This window comes from Gracilinanus agilis, chromosome 4 (assembly GCF_016433145.1).
Source record: "Gracilinanus agilis isolate LMUSP501 chromosome 4, AgileGrace, whole genome shotgun sequence".
NCBI lineage: Eukaryota > Metazoa > Chordata > Mammalia > Didelphimorphia > Didelphidae > Gracilinanus > Gracilinanus agilis.
The window spans coordinates 461,198,794-461,216,545 of record NC_058133.1 but is presented as its reverse complement, the minus strand read 5'-3'; the positions used below and the strand labels follow the sequence as shown (position 1 = coordinate 461,216,545).

General features: G+C 37.9%; 1 protein-coding gene across 1 annotated transcript in view; it reads right to left on the bottom strand.

Annotated features, from left to right (window-relative positions):
* Positions 1–17,314, bottom strand: part of CEPT1 (choline/ethanolamine phosphotransferase 1) — a 42,113-nt gene extending 24,799 nt beyond the window's left edge. Inside the window, exons 1-3 of the mRNA XM_044675514.1 lie at positions 17,260–17,314; positions 11,824–12,205; positions 1,594–1,741 (exon numbers count right to left, since the gene is read on the bottom strand). Of these exons, the coding sequence (XP_044531449.1) occupies positions 1,594–1,741; positions 11,824–12,162 (487 nt within the window). The 5' untranslated portion in view covers positions 12,163–12,205; positions 17,260–17,314. The remainder of the gene's footprint in view (positions 1–1,593; positions 1,742–11,823; positions 12,206–17,259) is intronic.
* Between the last annotated feature and the right edge of the window lie 438 nt (positions 17,315–17,752).

Genomic DNA, 17,752 nt, shown 5'->3' with positions numbered 1-17,752 from the left:
AAAGCTCTATTATGACTATGTGGGCAGCTTTCAGTAATCCATGATAAAGAAAAAAGGGCTAACAGAGAAAATCCATGGAAAATCTCTACTTTAACATAAGCTCACAGCTTTAGTTTCCTAATACAATGAAACTCTAACCAGAACCAATATTACAGACATGTTGAAGTTGCCTTTCCTAATATTTCTCCTATCCACTGATAGGAGTGGTATTAATAATTCATGAAAAGAAGGAAATAAAAGCAGTTATTGCTATGCTAAATGCTTTACTAATATTATCTCATTTGATCCTTACAACAACTCTGAGAGGTGTTTTATTATCTCCATTTTATAATTAAGCAAACAGAGGCAAACAAAGTTATGTGACTTGCTCAGGATCACATAGCTGCTTAGTGTCTGAGGCCAAATTTGAACTCAGGTCTTCCTAACTCCAAATCCAGTGCTCTATCCACTGCATTAACTCATACAAAGGCAAAGAGTGAGAAAGAGAATCAAATTATTTGGATAATCCACAAACTGAATAATTTACTCCTAAATAACAAAGAATTAGTTGTTATCCTTTAATAGATTATATTTCAGAAATGCAAACATGTCAGGAAATTACCAGGAAAAGTATCAAACTATGTAACTATAGCTCAAACATTTCTTCTCACTGGGGACAAAAACAGAATCACATACTAGCAAACAGCAAGTTACACAGTGGTTACATCCTAAACTTTTAGAGACATACAATCAGTATTTTTTTAATTCAGGTTTCTCCCTTTTCTTGGTTTGCTTTATACTTCTTTTTAAGGGCTCAGTCATCTCTAAGAATTTTGAGCTCTTATGTAGACAAAGTCACTTAACTGTGAACATATAACTACACAATATAGAGAAATAAGTATACACATTTTGACTCTAAAGGAATGAGGTTTTTGGGTTTGTTTGTTTTTTTTGCAATTTGTCAACTGATTTATTATTTTAAAATGAGATAGTACAGTCAGACAGCTTGGGTGTTCAAGTCCTCCTTCTGCCATGTCCTAGCTGTGTGACCAACTGTAACTAAGTCATTTAATTTCTTAGTGCCCCAAACTACTTTCTAACACCTATAAGTTCCAAAGCAATTGCTGATCTACATTAGTACTGGAGGTTTAACACTGAAAGTGCTCCACACCAACAAAATCACAGGTTTAGCTCCCTCAAAAGATCCTGGTTCTTCAACTTTATCACTTTGACTGAGATGATGGGAAATTTGTTTAAAATGTAGTATAGTTACAAGAAAAAGGCACTTTTTAGAAGGCCTGATTTTATAGACTTTATAGCTTCAGGCCAACTACTTAACCTTTAGAATTTTAAAAACAAATAATTAAAAAAAAACATTTAGAATTAAAACATTTAAAAAATAATCAAATTTAAAATTATTTTCTATTGCATTTCAAAACTCCTGAATTCAGTTTATAACCAAGAACACTAAAGTTGAATATAAAACCACTTGGTCTGGCATGTATTAAAACACTTAAGTTGCAGAGTGTTTATTCTGAACTCTGCTCATCACATGCCTCTAATGTGTCAATCCTTACAATGTGACTTACACTATGAATGAATATTATACAATACCTGTAGAAAGTGAATCACAGCCATGGTCAAAAAGTTCTCCCAAAGGAGAGCTACTGTTGGTTCTTCTTGCTTGTTTTCCATCTATAGCATCCAAAGACTGATAAATGAAAAGGCCACATGCACAGGCAATATATGCCCACAGAGGTGCCTATGAGAGAAAATAGGCAAAGTAATAAGAGAAAGCTTATTAAAAATGTGAAGCAATAGTTAGATGTGCAGTTAGATGTATTTTATTCTCACCATCCTAATTATTAACAAATAACCTAGAAAGAATAGAACATTAAATTCTAAATATTTAAAATCACACATTTAAGAGACCACTTCCTTCTTTCCAAAGCAAAAATCAGAGCCTTTGGTCATAACATTTTTTTTAAGTGGTTTATATTTTCTAAACTCTGTGTGTGTGTGTGTGTGTAAGAGAGAGAGAAAGAGAGAGAGAGAAAGAGAGAGACAGACAGACAGACACAGACAGACAGACACACAGGTGAGAGTGAGGGGGAGGTAGTTTAAAGGGATGTTGGTATTTACGGCTTTTTTTAAAATTTTTAAAATTTAATTATTTAAATTTAATTTAATTTTAAAATTTTTTTATTTTAAACCCTTACCTTCCACCTTATTGATTATAAGGCAGAAGAGTGGTAAGGGCCAGGCAATGGGGGTCAAGTCACTTGCCCAGGGTCACACAGCTAGAAAGTGTCTGAGGCCATATTTGAACCCAGGACCTCCTGTCTCTGGGCCTGGCTCTCAACCCACTAAGCCACCCAGCTGCCCTCTATGGCTTTCTTTAGAGCAAATTTCTCATGCTTGAGGTGGATTGTTTTAAAATCACAAATCAGTTCAACAGACATTTAAGTGGCAAGGCAATGATACTTGATATTTTCTCAGATATTGTCAAACTAAAACATGAAGGTTGATTCTCCTGTTCATAAATAGAAATAAAACTGAAGCTACTGGAAAATAAACTTTACTTCCCTAGATTATAGTAAGTGATAGATCTTTGTAAGAGGTAACTGTGATCACATATGAATATATCAGATTGTCAACTGAACAAGTTGTGTAACTGTAGTCCCAGTTAAACCACTCTTATGAGAAATATATTATCAGGATGGAAATGGTGGGAGTTCCCTTTTCTATTTTTTGAAGAAAAAAAAATCTATAACATCAGTGAAAATTCCAATAAGCAATCATTTACATCATAGATGTGATATATCTCTTATAAATTTTAATATTTTACCAAGCATAATATTGTCACTATCAATCTAGGTAGTTGTACGATATGAAACTCCAGTTATGAGCATAGGAAAAAAAATAAGTTGATGAAACGGATTTCTCTCAGAGCTTATTTTTCTTTCTATCAGTCTTCACAGTACTACATTTGGATATATTCTCTTCCATGTCTGTTTGACATTGCTCTCCCTCAAGTCACCAGTTAATATTTTTTCTCAAACCATCTACCATCAAGTTGTATTTTCTAGATCTACTTTTTTTTAACTCTAAAAAGAACTGATACCAAGAACAATTTCTTATTGTTTTATAAACTATTTGATGGTTTCTAACTTTCCTCTATAACAAAGAATGTTTGGTATTAGCTTTAAGATGGGTTTATATTACAAAATAATAGTAGAATTGGCCAAAATCACTTTGATGCTAATTAATACTCCTTCATGCACTAAGAATATAGTATTTCAATAGCCTTTAGTAATATTTTTTTCACAAAATATTAATTAAATGAGCACCAATTAAAAGTTGGATTTGGAGTAGGACTTTGCCCCAAATTTTGTATGTTTATCTGATGGATCCTTTTTGTTGATAGGTATAATGTGTATAATATTTAAACATTTAATGTTAATTAACAAGTATAGCTATGTAGCTATAATCAGGGTGTTATTTCAGGAGTATTCACATTTACTAATAAATTATGCCTGTTGGCTATACATACACAATGAAACAATAAGGGAATATTGAGTATAGCACTTTAAATGGATGAGATTATCAGAGGGATTACTACCATAAACTACTACCTCTGAGCTCTGAAGACAAAATGTTTGGTTATCTTTGATCTTGTAAAATTTAGTTTTCAAAAGATATTCAATGCCATTATCCTCATACCATGACATAAAACTGTATTAACAACAAATTGATGTAATTTGACATGTTAAGAAAAAAAACAGCTTTAAGTATAACAAAGCAGGAGCTGGTATAAGAGCATCTGGGTGCCACTGATAACTTTAGGTTATAACCTCCTTAGTAAGGAAAAGATGGGCAGGCAGGCAGATTGAGAGCCACTGTCAGTTATATTTGTAAGACCAGTAAGAATAAGGGAACACTAGGGCAGCTGGGTAGCTCAGTGGATTGAGAACCAGGCCTAGAGACAGGAGGTCCTAGGTTCAAATCTGGCCTCAGACACTTCCCAGCTGTGTGACCCTGGGCAAGTGACTTGACCCCCATTGCCCACCCTTACCACTCTTCTGCCTTGGAGCCAATACACAGTATTGACTCCAAGACAGAAGGTAAGGGTTTAAAAAAAAAAAAAAAAGAATAAGGGAACACTGGCAAAGGACAAATATGGTCTTGATTTTCACAAAAGGAAATAGTGGAGTTTGTAAACTATAGCACAGTGAGTCTAATACTACTTTCTTGAAAAAATTTAGAGCTTTAATAAGTGTCCAGAAATTGAATGAGTCATTCCATAGAACCAGTAAGGTCATAGCAAGAAGAAATTATACCCAAGGTCTCTAATTACCCTTTTTACAATATCACTACCAGGTTTATATCCCAAAGGGATTAAAAAAAGATGGGAAAAGTTCTGTTTGTACAAAAAGGTTTATAGCTGGGTTTTTTGTGGTAGCAAAAAATTGGGAAATGAGGAGATGTCCCTCAATTGGGGAATAGCTGAACAAATTGTGGTATATGGTGGTGATGAATACTATTATGCTATAAGGAATACATAGATTTCTACAAGAACTGGAAAGACCTACACGAACTGATGAGGAGTGAAATAAGCAGAACCAGGAGAATGTTATGCACAGTAACTGAAACATTATGGGACAATCAAATGTAACTGACTTTGCTACTAATAGCAATGCAATGATCCAGGACAATTCTAAGGGGCTTATGCAAAAGAATGTTATCTATATCCAGAGAAAGAACTGTAGGAGTAGGAATCTAAAAGAAAACATGATTTATCACTGGTTTATATAGGTATATGATTTGGGGTTTTGGTTTTAAAAGATTACTTTTGTTACGGAAATGAATAATATGGAAAGAGGTTTTGAGTGATAATATATGTATAACCCAGTGAAATTGCATGTCAACTCAAGGAAGGGGGAAGGAAGAGGGGAGGGAGACAACAAGAATCATGTAACTATGGAAAAATTTTAAAAATTAAATTAAAAAAAACAAACAAAAATGCCAGTGCCAACATATTTCCAGTTATTCAAGTTCATTCTCAGATTTCTCCTAGACCAACAATGGCGAACCTTTTAGAAACTAAGTGCCCAAAGCCTCATGCTGCACATGAGCCACCCCACTCCCACCTAACCCCAGACAGAGGAGGAAGAAAGTGCTCTTCATTGGGCTGCTAGCCAGAGATAAAGGTGATGTGAGAAATGTCCTAGGGGCACATGGAGAGGGGGAAAGGAACAGCTCTCTCTGGCACACATGCCATAGGTTTGCCAACAGTCTGAGACTCTTTACTCTCCCTCACCTTCTATATCCAATCAATTGCCAAGTCTTACCAATTCTACCAGTCCATCTCCTAAATCCATACTGTTCCCTCTACTCTTGACAGCTATCATTCTAGTTCAGGCCCTCATAACCTACCTTCTGCCTGGAATAATTGCAAGTCTCCTAATTCTTTAGTCTCTCTACACTCAATCTCTGCCCTCTCCAAATAGTTATAAAACTGACAAGCTTCCAATGCAGGTCTAACCATTACTCTCCTGTTCAAGAAGAGCCTCTAGGTTTAACTACAAATACTTTTCTGTTTGGTATTTAAAGCCCTTCACAATCTGGCCCTTATCTAATCAAACCATTACCCTTCACAAACTGTTTTCCAGCCAAAGTGGCCTGCTTTCCCCTAGTATATGCAATTCCATCTCCACCACTATACATGAACTACTCTTTCTTCACTTCAGTCTTGGAATTCCAAGCTTTTTTCAAGGTTCAAAAGGAGCCTCTGGTGATCCTTCAAGATGTCAGGGCTCTTCTTGTCTCCCCAAGATTACTTTACATGCCCTTTGTAAATATGTTACACTTACACCTCGATATATAGGTTGTTTTTTTTTTCTCAGTAGAATGTAAGCTTCTCAAGATTGGGCATTCTTTCATTTTTGTCTTTGTATCTTCAGCTCTTAGCATGGTGCCTGGAACACAGTACTTAAGGTTTGATAAACTGAACTAGAATTTGGCTCTGGGCAGGTGAATCTTATTCAAAAGTAACAGGATAGGTAAAAAGGCAATATGTGGCATTGCATATCAAGAGGCTTTTTCATGGGTAAGGAAATCCAGGAACTACAGAAGAATAAATAGTAGATGGCAACTGAGTAAAGATCAAGGAAAGCAGGGGCAGCTAGGTGGTACAGTGCATAGAGTGCTGGGACTGGAACACGGAAAACTTTTCTTCCTGAGTTCATATCTGGTCTCGGATACCTGCTAGTTGTGTGTCCCTGGGCAAGTCACTTAACCCTATTTGCCTCAGTTTTCCAACTATAAAATGAAATGGAGCAGGAAATGGCAAACCACTCTAGTATCTTTGCCAAAAAACCAAACCCAAACAGAATGATGAAGAGTCAGATGAAACCCAAATGAATGAACAAGGAAGGCAAAAAAAGAAGTGATATTATTATACTGTTGAGTTATTATACTGTCTATTAAGACAGATAGATAAAAGAAATAAGAGAAGAAATTCAGGTACCAGATCACAATCCTATCACGGAAAAATTATATAATGGAGGCAGAGGACTTCTATGATATGGACATCTGCCAGAAGAAAAAACACTTAACTATTTCTTGATTTGCCATAATGGCGATTTTGTTCCTCAAATGGTAAAAGAACCATTAGGATAAAATTCTATTGTGGATCCAATTCTCATGAATAGGAAGGATATTATGGGTAAACAGGGTGGAAATCTTGAGAACTTTGGTAGGAAGTGGCAACTGATTGAGTTGTTGATAAAGTGGTGGCATAAAATCAGGTATGCTAACATACCCTAGATTTTCAGAGAAAAATTTCAAAGGTACACAGAAAGGATCCCATAGCTTAAATTCTACAGGGAAAGTCAGGCTAGGAAGTATAGTAAGTTCTTAAAAATAAAATTCCAAGGACACAAAAAGAAACAATTCTGCCAAAGAAAAAAGGAAAGCTGTATAAAGAGACAGATGCACAGAGAATTTGCCCACCCACTTACAAATTAAAAAAAGAACATAGAGAGAAGATGAAAGCAAGGTCAATAACTGAGGATGACTTATTTGTGTGACTTTAAGCAAGTCATTAAATCTTCCTTAAGTTCAATTCCCTCGTCTGAGAGGGGGCTGGATTACATGACATCTGAGGTCACTTCCAGCTCTAACTCTATGATCTTTGATGGCCTACTATCTTCTAAGGAATATCAACTGTGTCACTCTTGACTCCTCAATTTTCCTCACTCCATCTAGTCTTGACATTCTTCTTTACTCACAAAGACACCATCTTTTTCTTTGCTAAGAAAACCCAAATGGGGTTACCACAAATCAGATATGACCGAAACGACTCAACAACAAATATCACCTCTCATCTAGACAACCAGAATAGCTTATTAATTGTCCTCCTTGCCTCAAAAGTCTTTCCCTACATTTATCCATCTTGCTGCCAAAATGCATTTCCTACAATCCAGGTGTGACTATGTCATCTCATAATCCAATAAACTCCAGGGGCTTCCAATCTGTCTGGGAGGTAGGGAGGGGGAAGAAAAGGAACAAGCATTTATAAAGTACTTACTATGTATCAGATACTGCTAAGTGGGTATTTTTAAACAAATAATAATTCATTTGATCCTTAGGACAGCACTATAAAGTAAGTGCTATTATTATCCCTATTTTACAGCTGAGGAAATTGAGGCAAACAGAGGCTATGTGACTTGCCCAGGCACACACACCTAATGAATAGGAGACTAGATTTGAACTCAGGTTTTGTGATTCTGGGTTCAGTGCTCTGTGCACTATAGTGTCCCCTTACTTGCCTCATAGGATCAACTCTTAAGTTCATCTGGCATATGGGTCCATTCCATCTTTATTTTTCTGGCTCACTACACATCAATTCTGCTCAAGGACTTTACAGTCTAGCCCAAATGGTCTTCTTGCTATTGCTCCTACACATCCTTTCAACTCATGTCTCTGGGCCTTTGGACTGACTCTTCTCCATGTCAGAGTGACTTTCTCTTTCATTCTTAGAAATCCTTGCTTCCTTCAAGATTCAGTTGGGCGTCACCAGCTACTAGTGTCTTCTTGCAAGTCACTCTGTATTCATTTTGTATCTATCTATGCAGAGTGCTCATCCCAAAGGACATACATTAATTGAGGGCAAGGACTGTTTCACTGTTGTCTTTGTATCCTTGACACCTAAGGATAAGCACAGGGGCTTAATGTTTGCTGATAATATTGTTTAGGAAACCTAAAGCTGGCAAGGAAATCCAGGATGATTTTTCTGCTTTTTAAATATTTCCTGGGAAAGACAGGATCAAAAAAGGAGCAGGACTGCTGCTCTGGAAGGATGGGACAAAAATTGACCACAGAGTAGACAGAAATGCTCAATTCCCATTTTGTTTCCTAGGAGTAGGATTTTTGGAATTAAAGGACAGTAATATGCGAGACCCCCAACATAAGTAATAAGACAGAAAAAGATCTTGAGAATTAAGCTTGATCAATACAAGTCTCTCCTGACCCAAATGAACACCCTAACCTTGAGTATTTTTATAGCCGACTGATGTGATTGTTAAGCAAGTCAGTAATCTTTAAACAAGCATAGAGAAGAAAGGGACCACAAAACTGGGGAAGGCCAAATGCTGCCATAATTATCACAGAAGGGAGGTGAAGAAGTGTCACACAGTATAACAGATCAAACTTGACTTTGATTCTTCAAAAAATCCTAGAACATATTAAAAGGGCAGCAATTAGAAAACATCTAGAAAAGTAAGGGACATACCTAGCATGGTTTGGTCAAAACCAGTTTATATCAGTCAAACCTTATTTCTTTTTTTAAAAACATGAGTTTACTAGACTAAAATCAGGGCAATTCTATGCATAGAATTTACCTCTATTTTAGAATTAAGTTATCTCATGCTGTTCTCATGGAAAAGATGGGAGATGTGTTGGATAGTTCAGAGTAGTTTGATGGATTTGGTACTGATAGTGATCATAAATAGTCAGAGCCCCAAAACAGACATTGACCATTTGTTATCAACTTAGAAGAAGGTCTCTAATGAAGTGTTCGAGGAATCTGTGCTTTACCCTATGCTATTTAGCGTTTATATTAATGACAACAATAAAAGCAAAGAAGTTTTATTCACCAAATCTTCAAGTGACACACAGTTAAAATACTGGATGACAAATTTTAAAAATGATCTTCACACATTAGAACATAAAACAACTGAAAATCAATCAACACCTATTTTAAAAAGGTTTATTATGTGCTAGGCACTATGCTAGTTACTGGGGATGCAAAAACAAAAAGAAATAGTTCTGGAACTTACATTCAATCAGGAGTGAAATTTAATAGGTATAAATGCAAAATTGCCCTTAAATTAAAAAAGTTAGTTTCACAAATACAAGAGCAGGGAAACATATTTGGGCAGTAGCTCATCTGATATCAATCTGAGAATTTAATGACTTGTAAAATATGGAAGAGCCATGCGTAGCATAGCATCTCATACCAACATGACCTTAAGACTGCCTTGGGAGGACAACTGTGAGGAATAAGAAAGCAATTGTCTTCATCTTGTAGTATGGGCTCTGATCTGACCAGATCAGAGTGGTTCTCAATTCCAGGTATCATATTTTAGGAAGGTCACCAGCAAGCTTGAAAGTATCCAGAAGACAACAAGGACAGTGAAGGGCATCAAGTTTATGCCATATGTAGACCAGGTGAAGGAAGTGGTGATGTTTAGTCTAGAGAATAGAAGGCTCCAGAATGGGAAGGAAAGTGGCAGACATGAGCAGCCTTGAAATACATGAAGATCTGTCAAATGGAAAAGGGATCAGGCTTGTTCATTCCACCCAAAATGTGGAAGTTAGAGAAATGGGGGGAAAGTGCAAGGCAAATTTAGGTTTGAAGAAACTCTTCCTAATGACAAGAGAGATTCAAAAGAGGAGCATCCTGGAAGTAAAGGTCCCATCATACAGCTCTAAGCAAAGGCTAGAAATGAGCTTTTTGGATATGCTGTAGGGGATATCCTTTTTCAGGTTAGGGTTGAACTGGATGACCACTAAAGCCCTCTCACCATTCTGAAATTCTATGAAGTATTAAAGACAAGTTCAATTTCACAATTTAACTTAAATCTTTACTACAGAGCAGTGTTCTAGGTACTCTAAAGACAAATATAAATAGGGTGTTTGTATAGGTATATGGACAGAGAAGAGTAGGAAAAGTCTAACAAAGAAGCCCAGGTAAGTCCAAGCTCTCATTCTTTATATAGAGGATTTCTCTCTCTCTGTTCTTTCCTAAAATGAAATCTTCAGTTCTTCCTGAATTTCAGAGGTACCATTGGGGGGAGGCGGAAGTCCTCATTCAAAACTTAGGAGTGGGCAACTATCTAGTCCAAGAATGAGGGGACAAACTGTTTCACAGAGAATAATCTTGGCAATTGTTTTGGGAACAAATGATTTTATGAAAGTATAGAATGTAAATATAAAATTTCATTTCTTCTCATTGAAAAGAAGCCAGATTCTTGTGACCTTAATTATTCAATAACTATGTGTGCCAATTGAAGGTACTGCTATACATCATAGTGAGCAAGGGCTGTGCTCAGAACAATCTTTTTGCTTATGCCAAACACAATATTTTCAATTCTTTCTTCATCTAAAGCATCCCTGGTTCACATCAATCAGAAAACAAAATAAACTTACTATTATTAATAAAGATATAAACCAATTATGTTTACCTGCTCAGGCTAGGTTCTACCTTTTGCTTTTCCCCTCAAAAAGGATGTTAGTGACAGTGGGAACAGGTAGGGCAGCATCAGTAGTGCATAGAACTAGGAGGGGGACTAAGGAGATTACTCATGTGCAGGGTTCCATGCCTGCCTTAGCAGGATCTCTACTTATTTCTTTCTACTTCCTTTGGCCTGCCAGAATAAAAGCAACAGACCAAGGGAGAGTCATCTATAGGTATTGTCAGAACAGCAGTAAGATATACAAAGGCACTCTTACCTTCAGATTAAAAGCAAAAGACTGGTGAACAACCATGCTACTAGGGACTCTACTTAACGCCTGTGACCTTCAGGATAAAATACAAACTCTTCTGTTTAGCTTAAAGTTTGGTACCACTTGGGTCCAACCTATCTAGCATTGGTAGACCCCCTTCCCATACCCTATGGTCCAGTCAAATTGGCCATTTCTCTATTCCTTGTACATAACATTCCATCCCCCATTTTCTTGACTTTGCTTATGGGCTAACCCACATGCTTGGAATTCATATCTTTCCTTGCCTCCACATCATAGAATCCCTCCCTTCCCTCAAAATCCAGATTAAATACCATCTTTAACATATAGCCTTTTCTAATTCCCCCAACTGCTGGTGCTCTCCCTCAAACTACTTTGAATTTATTCTCTTTATATTTATTCTGTACATATTTATATACGTACTTGTTCTTTATCCTATTAGAATTAGAATTCTTTGTGAGTAGGGATTATTTCATTATTACCAAGCTTAATAGTGCCTGTCCCAGAGTAGACACTTAATAAATGCTTTTGAATGATGCCATAATCATTCACCTCAATGCTCAAGTCTCTTGCAACATATTAAATTTCTTATATATTTCTAGCAAACTTTAGTTATCTTAGTACTTTATTCAGCAATCTTTATATTAGAAATAAAGTACTCATTAGATAATTTTTAGATTCTCTGATACAAAAATAAATGTATTTTTTGCACATTAGTTTCCTAACCAAAAAAAGTTATGTTTAATCCCAACTATACTGCATCTTTTTCATCTGTAACAAATATAACATCTGATGCTATTAAGACACAGCTCTTACCTGTTCTGTAGCTGTGGGACAATAGTATATTAACAAAACTGTTGTACAGATGTTTATTGATAGTCCAATGATGGTGATGAGATTTGGGGCAATCCAGGATGGAACTCTTCCAACTAGCCATTCCCAGTAACCTTGCATTAAGGGTTCAAGCAAGGATCGTCCAGCACTTTGGTATCTGTGTTCTTCTAGGCGCTTTAGCTGGTGTTTTGACAATGGTGGGGTAGGCAACTGAAGCAACTTACTTAATACACATCCTGTAGCATTCACATGCCCGAAGCCCACAGGGGACTCCGGGTGAGGGTCCCCACATCGTTTTCTTGTTGATCGATGTCCACTCATGGATCTTTAACTCCTGTCTTCTGTTATCTGCTTGTTTTTTAATCTGAGAAAAAACCCAATACTGTATATTACTGCTCTGTATCTTACATGCAACTTCAAGGGGTTTACTTTAAAAAAAAAAATCAATAATGCCATAAAGGTCCCATATATAACAAAACTTTCATAGCAAAACTCTAGTTTAAAAGAAGATGGAAACAAAATGGGTGCCTATCACTTGTGAGATATGAATGAAATGTAATATGACAACTATAAGAAATATTGAGTATGACTCAGAGAAACATGGGAGGACTTGTATGAATAAATGCAGCATTAAGCAAGCAGGGCCATGACAACGCCTACAATAACAGTAAATGAAAACCTGAAGACAAAGGACCCAGATTAACTGACCAATCTTGGTTCTAGAGCAAAGTCCACAGTCCACAACCATTACTCCTCCCTCCTTTCAAAAGAGATAAAGTATTCTGAGTGAAGTCATTGTTTTCACTTAAGTTATACTTTGTAAATCAAGGGATCAATGGCATGGGTGGTAGTATTAAAAGTATATGAAGAAATAAGTAAAATAACTACAAAAAGGATAAATTATTTAAAATTTATGGTAAATTAATCAGACAGGAATGAAAAGACATACGTTCCATCCCTTATTCCACCACTAATTTGAGGTGCTATCCAAGAGAACCAACTTAACCCTATTTTTTCAGGCAAAAAGACCAAAAGAACAAAATTGTTAGTTTGGAGAAAAGCTTCCTAGTTAATTTCCTCTATTCCCTCAACTTTTGTTGTTTAAAATTCTTCCCTTGGGTTTCCTTCTCTTTCATTCAATATGCCTTTAATAAACATTAATAATATTTATTATGTGTTCCAAACTGCACTGGGTGCAATGAAAGGAGTAACAGTAGATGGCACAATTTTTTTCCTTAAGAAAGAATATGTAAACCATCTAGAGAATACAAGGCATCCATACAATCAAACAAGGTTTTGCAGTAGACTGTAAATTCTATACAAACAGAGAAGAATCCTGAGTTGAGTTATTTAGGCAAAGACTTCTTGGGATGAGGTAGGCCTTAAAAACTAGACATGCAGGAAATACAAGATTTACAAGAGTAGAAAGGTGGGGCATAAAAATTCCAGATAGGAATTAAAGGGGATAAAAAGTTTATCAGGAAGGTACACAGTACGTATGGATAGACCTGAAAAATGGAATTGGAAGAAAATGATAAATAGGTGGCATCTATGAAAGAAGGCCTCAATGCCAGGAAGAAACAGTAAAGAAAAAGCAATTATTAACCTTAGCAACTGGGGAGCAAAATCAGAGTCAATACTTCCAGTTTAGTGTGGTTAAGACAATCCTACATACACAAATGGCATACTCACTTTAGGTTATGTCTACAACAGGTTACTGTAGGTCCCTTTAGACTAATTGGCTAATCCAGTAATTGAGTTCACACTCGCTTTAATTCAAAGAATTCTTAAGCATATGCATGCAAAGCACTTCGTGAACAGTCACTACTCCCCCCACCCCAACACTAGAACATAAAACATCATAGTCCTCACTCATAAGAAACATATTCCATAGGGAGTGGGGAGAATATACAAGGTAATTTGAGGAAGGATTTAGCACTTAAAATTAGGAAGATCAAAGGAGTAAGATTCTAGGCTAATTACTTAATTCACATAGTAGAGGAGGGGCATGCTAACAGCTTTTAAAGAAATTAGAGTAAATATGTGGCTTGGTAAACTGATATATTTTATAATTGTTCCATTTCTCTTACTGCTGAAAGAGGTAAAATAGAAGCAGCTGGCCTGTTTTTTGGCCCTCAGACTGTTAGGAGAGCAACTGATCCGAATGGCTTTAAGTTTGTGCATTTGGCAGGACAATCTGATAAACTGATACTTTCCTTCTGTGTTTTTCTCTGACCTAGATTTTTATCTGTTAGAAATTGTGCTTTGAGAAACTTTTCTAGGAAAATAAATGCAACCTGTGATCACATAATTTATAATAAACTAGGTCCAATTACTTCTCAAGGCTTGCATTACCAATGTGTCAGGCAAAACCAATTAGCAATTAGTAAAAACAAAACTATCCAATTTAAATTCAGTATTCACAGGAATTCAGTCCCAAATTTCATGTCACCTACAAATTTTAGGTGAACAAGTGGCAGTTGAAAATAATGGAATGTTAGATACTTATAAGTAAACTTCAAGATTTTACTCTTTAGAACACTTGAAATCTCTCAAATGATTACAACCAGAAAAAAAATTTTAAACGCTCATTAAGCCATAAAGCAGGCCAGCATAGTATTCAACCTGTGGCATGTCATTCCAGTATCCCCATCCCCCTATCCCTGTATGCCAGGGATCTGGACTCCTCCTCCTTAAAACAGGCAGACCTCCAACAACTGTTTTTATGAGCTGCATTGACTTAGCAGTATGCTGTAGAGAATTTACAACAAGTTAGCTAATTAGATCTCTGTAACTTTTGAGAGATTGCTAAAAGAAGTCATTAATCACCAAAGGCTACCATATATGATAAAAATGACAAAGACAAATTTTTAAAAATAGAGAAATGAAATTTAATTTCAGTATTACTTGGAAAACCCCACAAACAAAAATTAAAGGTTTTCAACAAGCTAACATTAAAAGTATCACAATTTAAATCTAATGCAATCTAAAATTTCCCTTGGGTTTTTAAGCATCTTTCCAGTGTTTGGCACATAGTTGGTGCTTAGTAAATGTTTATTGACTCAAAATATTTAATAGTGTTCAAGACAGCATATGGAAACAACAAAAAAACACCTTTAATTTGACAAACCCTAAAAAAAATTGGCAAAATGCTTGATCTAGCATAAAGAAAAGTCAGAGAATCTTTATAGCTATAATGTATTTTAATGATTATGGAGAATCTAGAGCCTTTATTTTTATATATGAAGAAAACTGAAGCACAAAAAGTTATATGATTTGCCTGAGAACACATATAACTAGTTAGTGGGAGAGCTGGAATCAAGTAGTCTTCTGATGTCCAGTGCTCATTCCCCTTCATCACTACCTCGAAATACTTAGAAATAGCTAACACAGGCGCACATAGGTTATAAAAATCAGCTACACTTTAACTGACTTATTAGGAGAACAAGAGAAGTGAATAAACTATTAATGATGAATTATTTCATAAGAATTTCAAATTTTACAAAATCTTGGAGCTGGTAAGAAACATGCAACTAGACCTCACTCCTAGAACTGTGTTCTTTCCATCAAGCCATCCTTCTTTCCTCTTTAAATGGGTCTTAAGAGAGAAAAAGAGAAATGGGTGTATGAAATCACAGTCATATCATTTGGAAGAATGTGAGGAGATTTAGCCTCAAACTAAATAGTAGACATGTATTTTATTTCATTTTAATTCATAATAATTTTAATAACATTTTATTTCAGGTGCTAAACATAAGCATTGTTTCCAAAAAAAAGTTCTTCCACTTTTGGAATGTGAGTTGCAACAAATTCACAACATAGAAAGAAAATGTGGCAAAATCATTTGTGAACTTCTGCAGTTTTAGGTGCTTTCTCCTATTATTCTTAAAGTACTTGTTATATACCATCTGGCATTGTAACTTGTGTGCTGCCTTTTTTTCAAAACAAAACTCCTAGAGGTTTGAGACTGTACTTTAGTATTTCTTATAATTCTCCTACAGCACTAAGCAAAGGCTCTATGATACAGTAATAATAGCTAACATTTTTATGATGCTTTCATGTATTATCTTTTTGATTTGTAGAACAACCTAGGGAGGTAAGTGCTATTGTCACTTCCATTTTACAGAGAAGGAAACTGAGGCTGAGAGTTTAAAGTGATTTGTCCAGGGTCACAAAGCTGCTAAGTCTAACCTCAGAACTTCCTAACTCCAAATCTAATTCTCTAATTCACTATACCACTTAGCTGCCCTGATAAGGCAGTCTACCAAAGCATTTTATAAACCTTAAAGCCTCTCTAAATATAAGTCATTATTATTACAGCAAAGATCTATTGAAGGAAATGTTATGAGAATGCCACAACAAAGGTGACTGCAATGTGGATTTATTCATGAGCAAGAGTTTTCGAGTAGAATCTCAGGAGACCTTAAAGTTATCAGTTAGTGGCAGAATCTGTTGGAGATTCTGTTGGAAAGAATCTGTATAAATACAAAAAGTCAAGCCTAGGTATTACACAAACTCAAAGCTCCACTTGTCCAGGGATCCCAGGAACATTGGCCAACTTTGGCAATCCCCTAGTCCCTTTTTTCCAAGAAGATAGGTGAAGCTGAACTCAATTGGCATGCAATCCTTAAATCGCAACTCCCTCAAAACTGACCGAATTTCTTTAAAAAAACAAACAAAAAATGTGTGGAGGGAGAGAATTGGAAAGAGAGAAAAGGAGAGAGAAAGAAGAAAAAGAAAAGAGGAAGAAAGAAACGAGAAGAGAGACAGAAGACCCAGAGACAGAGAGGAGACAGAAGAGATAGAGACACATAAGAGACGGAGAGAGAAGAAACAGTAGCAGTAGAGACAGAGAGGTGTTCTGATACAGAGAAATGAGGCAGAGAGAGGAACCAGAAGAGTCAGAGAGGAAACGGAAAGGAGACAGAGAAGAGACAGAGTCGGCAGAGACACAGTGAGAAAGGAGACAGAGATGAGGCAAAAAAACCAAGAGAGACAAGACAGAGATGGGGCAGAGATAACAGACGGAGACCCAGAACCCCAGCTCGGTCGCTGGGGCCGCCTTTCCGCAGACATGCAAAGACAAGGTCGCCTCCCCACAGGCGGGCGGCTGACACGGAAGCGTGGCCTGGTAGGCCCCCGAAGGGTCCCTCTTCTCTCAGGCTTGGCGGCCGCGCCTGCCTCCTCAGGCCCGGCCTGGAGTCCCCGGGCCTCCCCCCGGTGCCCCCCAGCCCCGGGCCGACCCTCGCGGCGGGCCCCCCCTCGCGCTACCTCCCCTCCCCCGTGTCTTGCTACTCCGAGGAATCCCCCTTTTCCTCCCCACCCTCCCGACCCCCTGCTCCAGGAGCAGCGACCTCTCCACTTCGCCTCACCCCACCCTTCCCCGCGCGAGACCCCGCTCCCCTCACAGGTCTGCACCTTCCACTTGGGCCGTCTGGGTGACTCTGCTCGGCGGCAGTGGCGCGTTCGCGACACTTTCGCAGTTGCCGTAAAGGCAGAAGCGGCCAGAGGGGGCGGCGGCGGCGGGGGCGACGGCGGGGGCGCGGACGCACTCGCCGCCGTGGGGGCGGTGGAGGGGGCGGGGCGGCCCCTCAGGGCGCGCTCCCGGAGGAGGAGCCTCGGCCATGCTCGCGGGCGCGTGCCCCGAGCCCCGCCCCGAGCTCCGCCCCGAGACCCATCTTGCGGGCTGGAGGAGGAGAGTGGGCCCAAGCTTGGGCCTAGGTGTCGTGTACTGTGGGTGCTGCTGGGCACGGCACGGTAGGCTGGGTAGGGGGACGGGGGACAGGGGACTGGGGGACTGGGGACCAGGTACCGGGGCTTGACGAAAAGGAGGAGGAAAAGAAGACCAGGCCTCCGGGCACTAGGGTCGTCCGGAGTCGCTAGTGTCCCGCCGCACTTCTGGGGCCGGGGG